The sequence below is a fragment of the Mangifera indica genome, chromosome 13 (genome assembly GCF_011075055.1).
Source record: "Mangifera indica cultivar Alphonso chromosome 13, CATAS_Mindica_2.1, whole genome shotgun sequence".
Lineage (NCBI taxonomy): Eukaryota > Viridiplantae > Streptophyta > Magnoliopsida > Sapindales > Anacardiaceae > Mangifera > Mangifera indica.
The window spans coordinates 14883317-14896804 of NC_058149.1; the positions used below are offsets into that span (position 1 = coordinate 14883317).

The 13488-nt window shown below is 32.5% G+C and overlaps 2 protein-coding genes across 2 annotated transcripts; both read left to right on the top strand.

Annotated features, from left to right (window-relative positions):
- The first annotated feature begins 4074 nt into the window (after positions 1 to 4074).
- Positions 4075 to 5514, top strand: LOC123195323 (probable CCR4-associated factor 1 homolog 7). The gene is made up of 2 exons (XM_044609012.1): positions 4075 to 4232; positions 4337 to 5514. The coding sequence occupies exon 2, from the start codon at positions 4475 to 4477 to the stop codon at positions 5297 to 5299; it is 825 nt and encodes a 274-aa protein (XP_044464947.1). The 5' UTR covers positions 4075 to 4232; positions 4337 to 4474; the 3' UTR covers positions 5300 to 5514.
- A 2731-nt stretch (positions 5515 to 8245) lies between these two features.
- Positions 8246 to 11451, top strand: LOC123194930 (cytochrome b561, DM13 and DOMON domain-containing protein At5g54830). Its single transcript, XM_044608437.1, has one exon. The coding sequence runs from the start codon at positions 8490 to 8492 to the stop codon at positions 11190 to 11192; it is 2703 nt and encodes a 900-aa protein (XP_044464372.1). The 5' UTR covers positions 8246 to 8489; the 3' UTR covers positions 11193 to 11451.
- Positions 11452 to 13488: the final 2037 nt, after the last annotated feature.

Genomic DNA, 13488 nt, shown 5'->3' on the forward strand with positions numbered 1-13488 from the left:
TTGGAGAGTGAAAAATTGAGTAATTGTTTGAATTCGAACCAAATATGCACTGGATCACCAAGCAAATTTATGTTTGATTAAATATTGTTTTGATGTTGGCTTAGTTGTCATCAATGTAACAATCTCGGACCAATCAACGCTTACACCAATCCTTTAACCAGGTTTTGCAAGCCCTGTACAAAAAACATTGGTTCTTTATTATCTTCTTTATTTAGGCCAAACAGCTAGTTCCCACCCAAGGTGTGGTATAAATCAAACTTTTTACCTTAATTATCAAAAATCTAAATATTTATTTATCAATTAAATTTTAATTTTACTATTAATAATAAAATTATTATTAAAAAATTTAATTTAAACTTATATTTTAGTATTATCCTAAAGTTTTAAAATATTTTTTACCCCATAATTTCGTATTTTTCAGATTTAAAAATTGACTTTTTTTTCCTTTAAGTATGGTTTTAAACCTCATCTTTTTTCCCATTTGTCACGCTCCAAATTCTCAAAAAATTTTAGTTTGCACCCCCGTCTTCCTTTCTCCTTTTATTCAACAACTATTTGCCGCCATTGACCTTCAGTCTCTCCCTTTTGCCTTGTCGGTCACCCTCCCTTCTCACTTTGATTGTCTTTGTCGGACTTATCAGATAAGTTTTTGTTAGAAAAAATCAACCTGAATGCATTCTTTTGCAAACCAGCCTGAATGAAAATTTCAATGACGCGATTCAGCTCTGACGCTAAATTACCATAATATACCACAAAATACGTATGAAAAGTTCCTCCGAGCTTATAATTATAAAAAATTAAACCAACAACATGATAGTATGTGTCCATAATTTTACCGAATGGTCGACACTGTCATATTGTTTACAATATATAAATATTGTGACCGAACAAATAAGTCAACTTGATTTAACTGAGATTAACAGTAAACATAATATAATTTAGTCCTTACAATCATTTTAACCATTAAATTATATTCAACCACAGTCAAACATAGTAAATCACATTAAATCGAAATTCAATTGTAGAGTCAATTCAGTCAAATTATTATATTGTCACAATTTGAAAAATTTTGTTATTGTTAATATTTGTTAAATTAATATCAACCTTTAAACTCGTTTTAACCATTAGATCAAATTGGCCCATGGTCAAAATATGCAAATTGCATTAGATTAATTCAATTAAACCACCGGTCTGCAATCAAACTCGAACAAAGAATCTATTGATCAAGTTAGAGAGTGACAAATTGTGTAATTGTTTAAATTCGAACCAAATCTATCTTTAGAATATGTATCATATCATCAAGTATGTTTATGTTTGATTAAATATTATACTATAATTTGTTTAATTTGTCATTAATCATCTTAAATCCAATATATTATTAATACAGATAAAATTTTAGAAAATACATAAAATAAATATTTCACTTAAATCATCTTAGTTCAATCATACACAACACTAAATTATCTCACGATTATCAAATAAATTAGACTATTTAATTTGAGATGATTAATCTTAATTAATTTTATCAATGACCTAATAATCTAATTAGTTTTTTAGCAACTCGAATTGCCAATATGTTTAGGCGTGACCATCACCTAAACTAGATTTATCACTAGTTTCTGACTGATCAACCAATCATATTGAGTTTCAAAACCCTAAATATTATTTAATAATAGATTAAAAAACTAACGATAAATCATTAGCAAACTTGAGAAGACAATGAGTTGGATAAGAAGAAAAAAATTATTAAAAAAAAGAAAAACTCTAATAAAAAATCATTAATAAACTTTTAAATTTGAGTTAAGCTAAAGTTTCAAATAAAATTTAGTTTGTTCAAGTTGTATATGAATTTTAGTCCAAATCAACTCAATTTGAATAAGCCTATCTTCAAAATCTTAATTTTGTAAAAGAACTAAAATACCCAAAGGTTTTAAGGAATAGATTTTCAAACAAATATAAATGTCACACCAAATACAATGTTACAATAATTTCACAACACGTCTAAGGATCATGAAATAGGAATTATTCTATTACATGATCAAATTTGTTTGTACCAATTAGCCAATTAGGTACTTTATTTAATTTTGAATACGGGTTCAATTATAATAATTAGTTTTTAAAATAAAATAAATTAATAATCAAATAAAAAAATTGATTTAGATATATTTTTGGATTGGTGTTCCAATTAGTTCTCTAAATAACTTACTTTTTGACTTAAAATTTAGTTTGATTCAATTATTAGATAATTTTGAACGTATTTAACTTTAACTATAAATTTAAAAAACATAAAATAATAATGACGATAAAATATACAATCAAATTCCGCCATAATCAAACATACAAAAATTGTATCAAAACAACAAACTAACTATACAATTAAAGACCAAATGGTTATCTATACCCCCATGTCAACCCTTAACGAGGGTAAGCCAAATTATTTTCCTATTTTTGTGGGATTATCTTCTATCTATATCTCTTGCCATCACTTGCTTACCTTAAAAATAAAATTCATTATACATCTATATTCAATGTATTAAAATCTAAAATCCAAGTATATCTTATGATATATTTATATTATTATTCTTTTTTACATGATTATACTAAGGCCAAAGTAAAACAAATTATATTTCCATACAATAAATATACCAAATTTTTATTAGAAAATAAATTTTCAAATAACAGACTAAATTATTTATAAAACTTTTTTATTCATAAATATTTCTTAATCAAATAAGATCACACTTACTTTCATACTTCTTAATGATAAAAATTTTAATTAGAAAATTAAGTATTACCGTGGGTTATGTCATATTAAATTTAATACAACTTATCATGTTCATAAGTCATGTGTCGTTTCAAGCTCCGTTAAAGAGCAAATCTTATAAGTTGTATTTTCATAAATTTTTAGTAAACTAACTTGCATGCTTTTGGTCTATCATATTATAAATTTTCTTATGCAGGGTAAACCCTAAAGCGTATGACACGCTTCGCACAACCTACAAAAATGAGGGTCATGCTTTTTAAGTAGTGTTTGGTTTTAAGAATGTTTTATTACTAAAATTAAAATATTATCTTAAAAATTACTGGGTATAAATTATTACTATATTTGATAAGATTTGGTAAAAATGAGTATATATAAATAATTATTATTTTTGGTTAGAGGTAATAAAAGAATACTAATATATTATTTTACTTAAATACCCTTATGAATAATTTTTTTTAAATATTTTGTATATTATTTGTTATATTAATTGAAAATAATATTATTTTTATTCTAAAAAATTAATAAATAGATTATATATTATAATAAAGTTAAGATTACTTTGATAATCTTTTAATATCTAAGGTAGAGGTGATAATCAGATTACTTTTTATATTACTCGTTACATCATCATTAATAATAGAAGATTATCGGAACGTTTTATTATTTATAAACTAAATAAAGTAATGTAAATAATAAAAGATAAATTATCAGAATAATCTTTAATCTCCTTCAATCAAACGTACCCTTAGAGTAATTCAAACCATCTCATTGTTTGATACGACCTTTTGAATATATCTATTAGTATTTTTGAAAATACAAAGTATTTACAGTATTTATTATTTAAACAATACTATAAATATATAATTTTAATTATTTAATTAAATATTTAAATAACCTTTCAATACGTGGCTCGAAAATTGGGTATTCATAGTTTTAGATTTATTGTTGTTACTAGTAGATGTAAGATGTGATTTCGCCATCATTTGTTGGTTGTTATAATAATTAAGTTGGGCTTAGGCTCATTGTACTAAGATTATAATCAAATGTGATCCACTAATTAGGGATAATAATAATAATTAATATTGCCGGTTTATTAAATTGTCTGTATTACATCTCAATAATAAAAATTATTTATGCAGCATTATTGACATAAAATAATATAAAAATTACTCAGACACAACACAAAAGGAGAAGACACAGTCAGTCATGTCATGCCATGCCTTAAAAATGAAACGGCAGCGTATCAACACTGTTGAACGAAACGATACCGTTTTTTGTTTAATCATTGACGAGGTCAGTTCCCCTGTCCTCTCTCTCTCAGTTGAAATAGAGGACCAAGGCAACGAGTTGGAGGCTCCAACTCAAACCCTCGTTTTCTCTCTCTGGTTACGCGTTTCTTTGACCTGAGAATCCCTCTTCAATAACTTCAAGATCTGTGAACTCCAACTTTTAATTGCTCAAATCCAAGGTCAGATCTCGTTACTTAACTTCTTCCAACTCGATTAACTTTGCTTTATAGGGTTCCGCAAATTCTGATACTTTTCTTCTTTTTCCATTTTTTGTTTGCTTCAGATCTGATAAAAAAAGGATTTAAACGACGACGTTTATGGTAACCCAGTTCAGGCCTTGAGGGTACCTGCTACTTATTATGCTTTGTTTACGGATCTGGTTTTTATAGTACTTCCGTTTGAATTTTTGTTTTGTTTGGAAATGTCGATTTTGCCCAAGGGCGATTCTATTCACATTCGAGAGGTGTGGAATGATAATCTCGAAGAAGAATTTGCTTTAATTCGTGAAATTGTTGATAAGTATAATTACGTTGCCATGGACACTGAGTTTCCTGGTGTCGTTTTGCGCCCGGTTGGGACGTTTAAGAATATAAATGATTATAACTACCAGACATTGAAGGATAATGTTGATATGTTGAAATTGATTCAACTGGGGTTAACGTTTTCTGACGAGAACGGAAATTTACCCACTTGTGGAACGGACATGTTTTGCATCTGGCAATTCAATTTTCGTGAGTTTAATGTAACAGAAGATATTTTTGCAAGTGATTCAGTGGAGTTGTTGCGCCAATGTGGATTTGACTTCAAGAAGAATAATGAGAAGGGTATAGATGTGAATCGATTTGGTGAGCTCTTGATGTCTTCGGGGATTGTGTTGAATGATGGTGTTCATTGGGTTACATTTCATAGTGGTTATGATTTTGGGTACTTACTCAAGTTGTTGACCTGCCGGAATTTGCCTGACACTCAAGCAGGTTTCTTTGATTTGATCCATATGTATTTTCCTATGGTTTATGATATCAAGCACTTGATGAAGTTTTGCAATAACCTTCATGGTGGGTTGAACAAGCTTGCTGAGTTGTTGGAGGTTGAAAGGGTCGGTGTGTGTCATCAGGCAGGTTCTGATAGTTTGCTCACTTCTTGCACATTTAGGAAGTTGAGGGATAACTTCTTCAATGGCTCCGCAGAAAAGTACGCAGGTGTATTGTATGGTCTTGGTGTCGAGAATGATAAGACTACTAATTGAAAGATAATAATTGGGAAAAGATATTTGTAGACTACCTGAGTGTGAAACACTATTTTCTCTTTGTATACTTTGGAAAAAAGATTGTTGTTTTAGTTGTAACCTTTCTTGTTGTTGCTGTGTAACTGAAACCATGACTGGTTTTGTAGTTTCAGTTTCATGTAAATTATTGCAGCTAGTGTTTCAATAATAATCTTAATGATTCCCAACTTATTTCACTGAAGTTCTTTTACTGTTCTCTTCACTCTTTTGAATTTGATATGTTTTTCCTATGATGTCACTTTGTATCTGCACTGGAGACAGAATTACTCCATCAATGGATGATACTCATCAAAGTTGTTTCTACCCATAAACTAATCCGTACTTTGCACAGTCTAGTTGTGTGGATAAGAAGATTTGTTTTCTTAAAGTTGTTTACTAGTACTGCTCTCCTCTCTCATGAAAGTAATAGCCATGAATGCCATCGACTGTTAGTTTGAGTTGTGCTGGAAAAGGAACAACTTAATTTGGTGCTCTTTTCTTCTACTTTTGCATTTTGTATTTCTTGATAAATTTTCTTCTGATAGTTACCATTATTTTTTTGGGCAGACTGCATTACCTGAGAAAAAGTTCTGTTTTGCATTAGGTAAAGCTCATTAGATATTATTGTTTCACTGTCTATATTAATCAGCTAGCATTTGCTAATATAAATTTTGTTACATGTTTCTTATGCTTGAAAACATCACTGCCACTTAGTTGTTATCCTTACTGTTTCTGTTTAATTGTTACAATTTTGTCGCATCCTGCACTCTGTCATGTTATTGATAGTACTTCGTTTTTTCAATATCCTATATTATCCTTATGATGAATTTATTTCATGTTAATTTTTAGTTTGGCTCTTATAAGCATCCTGGGAGTTATGAGCAGATATTTGTTCGAGCATAAAACTGTAATTAGACTCTGGCATTGCTCGCGTTTTGCAGGTTTTTCCACGAGGACGAAGCCTCGAACAGCTCAAATTGGCAAATTCATTAACAGAAGGCCAAAGGACTATTTCCCATCGAAGGTATGCTATTTTCCCAAGTTTTCTCCCGTTAACTTTGAAAATCTCATTTATCCACTTGTGAGCGATTAAAATTAACGGTTTCAAGGGCAAAATCGTCATTTTGTCTATATTTATTAAAAATAAACTTAAATTTAATTTTATTTTCCTCACCTAAACCTTAAAAACTAACAATTTCTCCTAACCTAAGTTTTAAAAAACAACATTTCCCCCTTAGGGTTTTCAATTTTTCAGATTCAATTTTTTGGCGTTGTTTCTTCCTCTTCGGCAACCTCCAGGGGATGTCTCTTTCTCTTCGGCACGGCCTTCTTCCAATGGTTATCCTAGACACAGTCGTCGATGAAGACGAGGTCTTTGTCGATGATGAAGACTTCTCGTTGACGAAGACCTCGTCTTCGTTAATGACTGTGCCTAGGATAACTGTTGGAAGGAGGTCATGTCGGAGAGGAAGAGAGATCGTCTGGAGGTCGTCGGAGAGAAAGAAACAGCGTCAGAAATTTGAATCTGAAAATTGGAAACCCTAAGAGAAAAAATATTGTTTTTTAGAACTTGGATTAGAGAAAAATTGTTAGTTTTTAGGGTTTAGAGGGGAAAAATGATATAACTAATGAATTCAGTTAATTTTAACAATCCATGAATGGGTAAAAGAGATTTTTAAAGTTAATGAGGAAAGATCGCGTACTTTTCGTGGGAAATAGTCCTTTGGCCTTAACATAAAGGAGAAAGAGTAAGCCAACAGAAATTAAAACCTCTTTGGTTGCAAGCTACGTAAGCTAAAGTTGACATAACAGTTGACTGGTGAAGAAAATTAGGCCAAAGGATTATTTTCCACCCAAATTATGCTGAAATCTTAAAGTTCCTCTCATTAACTATGAAAATACCATTTACCCACTCATGACTGATTAAATTTAACAGAATTATAACCTTTAAAAATTTAATATCATTTTTTCTCTTAAAAATTTAAAAACTAACATTTTTTCCCTAAGCCAAGTTTGAAAAGATCGTCGACGATGGTACTGGAGAAAATGAAAGGGTTTGGAAACTAAATCTTAGGGGAGAAATGTGATCTTTTTAAACTTAGTTTAGAGGAGAAAAGTTAATTTTTTAAATTTAGGAAGGGAAATGAAATCATATTTAAGTTTATTTTTAATATTAAATATAAAATGATAATTTTACTCTTATTATCGTTAATTTTAACTATTTATGAATAAGTAAATGATATTTTTATAGTTAATAGAGAAACTTTAAGAGTTCCGCATAGTTTAGGTGGGTTACAGTTATTCGGCCAGAAAATTATAGAGAGCTACACAGATAATGCCGCCACCACTTGGTTGATGGTCAATGGTCGACGTTTGAAATTTTACGTTATGAAAAATCTTGGAGACTTCGCGTGGGGTGCAGCTCACATTTTTGTTCGGCTTGACTGGGTTGAGTTTGTACATAAAAAAACAATTTTCAATTCAGAATTTAGCTCAGTCTGGATTCTCTCATTTTATCAGTGTTGTTTTACAAAAACTTATTTTATTGATAGTATTTTTTTTTTTTCAATAATTATTCTTAATTTGAACACTTTTTTAGGCCTGTTTTTTTCTTTTTAATTGATAATTGAGCAATATAGTTTGGATGAAGATATTGTTAACAAATTGAGTAAACTGAATTTCATTTTGAATTGAATATTGAGATTTAAATTGAACTTAAATTATTATTTAATTTTGATTCAAATTTATTAAGAAAACCTTATTTTTATTTAATTTAGCCAAATAAATATAATTTTTATCGGTATGTACTGCTTTTCTTCGTTCATATTAAATTATTATCATTTTTTAATTTAGAGTTTGGACATTCGTTGCCAGCTCGACAGGTAAAACACCTTCCGGTTTAATATTCGGACATATTTACTTATAAAATCACGAAATTGCCACTACCTCTCATTACCGCACCCAGCCACAATAACAAACCGGACGAAGGAAAATAGTTTCGAAACTTAAAAAAAGACTGAATCAGTGAGTTCGCTTACTTCGCTCCACCACGACCGAGTTAACTCAGTCATTGATCTTCAACTTACCTTAACAGGTAAATTATTTTGCCTTCCTTCGTTTATCATTATTATTATATTCTGTTCCAAATCAGATTCGCATCTCGTTGTTCGCAATGCCCGTTCACCTCAAACCTCTCCTTCTAGGGTTTGTCTTATCTCTGTTAATCGTAGTTTGCTTTGCTGATCGCAATAAAGAATGCTCGAAATCGACCCCTTTAGTAGGAATGGAGTACGATTTCACTATGGTCCAACACCAATTGAGAGGGGTTCTCTCTTTAATCGACGATTGTTCGTTTCGGGTTAAGGAGTTGGATATGTTATCCGGGTCGGATGTCTACTGGTGGAGCGCGAAGGCACCCGATTTCGGTAACTTAACGGAAGGCTTCATAGTCTCTGATCAGAAACTGAACCAAACGTACAAAAACGCCAGTTTCACCGTCCGATTGTTTGATAATCTTACCTGGGATCAAATCCCCGTGCTCGCCATTTGGGATCTGCACGGTGCGTCCAGTTTCGGACACGTCTTATTAAACCGGTCGGATTTGAAGTCCACGTGGAGCCCTGACATGCCGCCGTTACCGGAACAGAACCGAGTTGAGAAGGTGCCAACAATGTTTAATAACTGCAAGGAGTTGACGAAAAAATATAGGGTTCGGTGGTCGTTGGATGTGGATAAAAAGTTCATTGATATTGGTTTAGAGGCTGCAATCGGAATCCAGAACTATATGGCTTTCGGGTGGGCTGACCCGAGTAAGGGTACAGGGCTTATGCTGGGTTCTGATGTGGCCGTTACGGGTTTTACAGAAGAAGGAAAACCTTTTGCGGATGATTTTTTAATCTCCGATTACAGCGAATGTTCTTTTAAGAAAGATGGTTCTGTTTCTGGAGTTTGTCCTGATTCAGTTTACCAACGAAATGACTCAGTTGGACTCACGAGTAATATTAAGGCACTTTATGGGCATAGAAAAGATGGGGTTTCGTTTATCAGATATAGGAGGCCATTATTATCTGATGATAAGAAGTATGATATTTCGGTGAATTATACTGACAACATGACTGTTATTTGGGCGATGGGGTTGATGAGACCACCTGATGCTCTTAGACCTTTCTATCTTCCTCAAAATCATGGGGGGCCGAAAGGGTTGACTTATGGACATTTCGTGCTCAATATATCCAAGCATGAGAATAATTGTTTAGGCCCTCTGGATGCAGATGACAAGGAAGATCAAGATTTGATTATAGCAGATGCGAAAGCTCCTCTTGTTGTTGTGACAGGTGAGGCATTTCATTACCCAAACCCTCCAAATCCTTCAAAAGTGTTTTATATTAATAAGAAGGAGGTTCCCGTGTTGAGAGTGGAACGCGGGGTGCCTGTGACGTTCTCAATACAGGCTGGGCATGATGTTGCTTTCTACATCACTTCAGATATGCTAGGTGGGAATGCAACATCGAGGAATAGGACCGAGACTATCTATGCTGGAGGGCCAGAAGCTGAAGGAGTTCCATCTAGTCCGAAAGAATTGGTTTGGGCTCCGGATAGGAATACACCTGATCAGGTTTACTATCAGTCTGTGTTTCAACAGAAAATGGGTTGGAGAATTGAGGTGGTTGATGGAGGTTTACCGGACATGTATAATAACAGTGTTGTTTTAGATGATCAGCAAGTTACGTTCTTCTGGACATTGTTAAAGGATAATGAGTCAATATCTATTGCAGCTCGTGGTGAGAAAAAGAGTAATTATCTTGCTATAGGGTTTGGCTCTACCATGGTGAATAGCTATGCTTATGTGGGTTGGATTGACAGTGTTGGGAAAGGCCATGTTAGTACTTATTGGATTGATGGAATGGATGCTTCGAGTGTGCATCCCACAAATGAGAATTTGACGTATGTTAGGTGCAAGTCAGAAAATGGCGTCCTTACATTTGAGTTTACTCGTCCCTTAAAACCACCATGCCCTCACAAACATAAGCCAGAGTGTAAGAATATCATCGATCCAACAACTCCCCTCAAAGTTATTTGGGCAATGGGTTCGAGCTGGACTGATGGGCATCTTACTGAGAAAAATATGCATTTTATTAAGAGTCAAAGGCCTGTCCGTGTGCTGCTTATGCGTGGTTCTGCTGAGGCAGAGCAGGATTTGCGACCAGTTTTAGCTGTGCACGGCTTCATGATGTTCCTTGCCTGGGGTATTCTGCTTCCAGGTGGAATACTGGCTGCTAGATACTTAAAGCATGTGAAGGGTGATGGATGGTATCAGATCCATGTCTACTTCCAGTACTCAGGTTTAGCAATTGTCCTTCTCGCCCTTCTTTTTGCTATGGCTGAACTTCGGGGTTTCCATGTTACCTCATTACATGTCAAGTTTGGGATTACTGCTATAGTTTTTGCTTGTATTCAACCAGTCAATGCATGTGTAAGGCCTAAGAAACCTGATAATACAGATGCAGTTTCCCCAAAAAGGCTGATGTGGGAGTACTTTCATGTCATTGTTGGCAGATCTGCCATTTTTGTAGGAATTGTGGCACTTTTCAGTGGTATGAAGCATTTAGGGGAAAGATATGGAGGTGAAAATGTTAATGGACTTATTTGGGCTCTAGCCACATGGTTCCTGATTTGTTTTTCAGTAGTGGTGTATTTGGAACTTCGTGAAAGGCGTCGGCAGAGGGAAAGACTTTTTGAAAGAAGCAATTGGGTTTTGGGTAACTTGGAGGAAGATGATTCTGCTGACCTCTTAAGCTCAACTAGGGATTATGGAGAAAAAGGTCTGCAACAATCTGGAAGACGGGAAGTTCAGTTAGAACCATTTAACAGGTAGATATGTTTGATAATTTTTATTATTATTATTATTCTTTCAAGTGAACAAGCCTCTAGTTTTTGAAAATTTTTCTGCTCATAATGATGATAGCAGTCAGTTTATTTTCTTATACTAGTTTTTTACTTGGGTGTAAGAGGGGCTTCCTTGTTATTGTCCTTGCCTCCAACCTCAATAGGAGGAGCTACACTACAGCGGGTGTTTTTGTACACTTTACATCGTTTGATGTTAACATAGTGAAAAGTGATATCATTTTCTTCAATGTTGTTTGAAGGGAAGCTTCTCTTTGCATTATAAACCAGATTAGTATCTACTTGTGTTGTGCATTGTAGACTAGCTTAGCTCAGGTACTGGTGGTGGTTTTAGGCAATGTTTTCTGATCTGGATCCCGTCTTGACCCAATGGTTTGAGTTTTGGTTGAACTTGTTTGACCGGGCGGTCCAGTCTCGGTTTTGAAACACAGGTTTTAGGAACTGCATTGTACTTGCAGAGCCCTAAAATGTTAGGTGCTAGCAAAATATTCTCTCTTTTATGCTTCATTTGATTTGATTTGATTTGAAGTGTTAAGTGCCAATTATTTTGTTGTTTGCATACAATTTGAATATGAACTGGTGTGGCCAGTGCCATATTGTGATTCTTTTGTCCTGCTTCAAACCTTTCACCACTATAAAATTTCTCCTTCCGGGGGGGTTGGGTTGTTGGTGGGTTGAGTGGGGGAGGCCTATCAGTTATTTTCGTCTTTACAGGAAGTACACTTCGACCTTCATTTTCCCTTTCTGTCGTAAATGAAATGTATAGATCATTCACATATGAAAAGCACTTTGGGCTAGATTTAATTTGGATCAAATTCAAATAAGATCAAATTCAAAATCAGCATGAATTAAAAAGAACTAATTTAAGATCTGCTCAAAATTGAGAAACTTGAATTGGAATTCAATTAAAAAATAATTTGATTTTGATTTTGATTTGAACCTTCTCCAATTTAAATGTTTATGTAATTTAAATTTGGTTCGATTTATGGAAACTTTGAGTTTCTGAACGCACTAGAAGGTGATCCAATTATAGTTAGGGCCTAGCTCTAGATGTTGGCCAAGAGCAGGCGGAGCCCAGCCCAGGGGTATGTCTGTACCAGGCCCAGAGCGTAGAAATCTAGGCCAGGCTGTAAGAAAATACGTTATAAAATTATATACATTTATTTATAAAATAATATTATTCCTGCTTGTAATAATTAGTAAATATAAAATGTTAAACCATGTTGATTTATCAGAAAGAAACAATCAATTTCATTATGGGTTATAAATCTCAACAAATAATATATGTATGTATTTGTCTATGGTAGAAATTGTTAGACTCTTAACGACTTAGAATTGTTTGAGTTTTGAATGATACCATCCAAACAATTTCAAATAATTTGGTAAACACTTTTTCTTGTGAAAATATCATGAGGTATTATTAACATTACACCCATGGAACTCATTACTACAATTTACGCTCATGAATATGTCATAAAAAAAGGTTTCTCAAATCTAACTTATTTATTTATTAATATTGTTATTGTTATATTTTCTATGCTTTACACATTTCCAACTCTTTAAGGTTATCTAGATTTAAAAAAAAAAAAAAAAAAACCCTCTATCCATTCACCCATCGATGTTTTAGAGACAATTTAATGTCACTTGGAGCATCAAAATAAATTGACAACAGTCATTTGACTTTACACTTTCAAATTTTATTATTTTCATTGACCCTATGTTTTACCCTTTTTTAAACCTTGATACCATTCAATTTATATGTATCTCAACCCCTATAAATTATACTTAAATTTTATTTGGTATGATTTATTTGAGTTAAAAAACTCGACATTCTTGATTAATTTGTCGAATAAAAAAAAGTAAATTCGTTAAAGAGTTGTAAATTTAAACATGTATGTTAAAATTGTAAGTACACCTTTTTTTAGATTAATACAATTATGCTTGGATGAATTGTATACTTTAGCAATTATGAACAGCATTAAATTATTTTCTTAAAACAAAATCTAACCAAAGATTTTCATGAATATCATTTGTATTATTATGAAAATACTAAAATATCTTTATCAAATTCTTATCATTTTTTAATAAAATTATATCATATATGATAAGATAATTTTAAATTAGAAATAAAATAACATTCAACCAAAATTATGACAGGTCATCCCTCACATTTTTTTCATGTATCCAAATTTAGTATTAAAGCTTAATAAGGTAAAATATATAATTTAAAAAGACTGTAATGCCCTTTTCCTTTGGCTGGTGGGTAA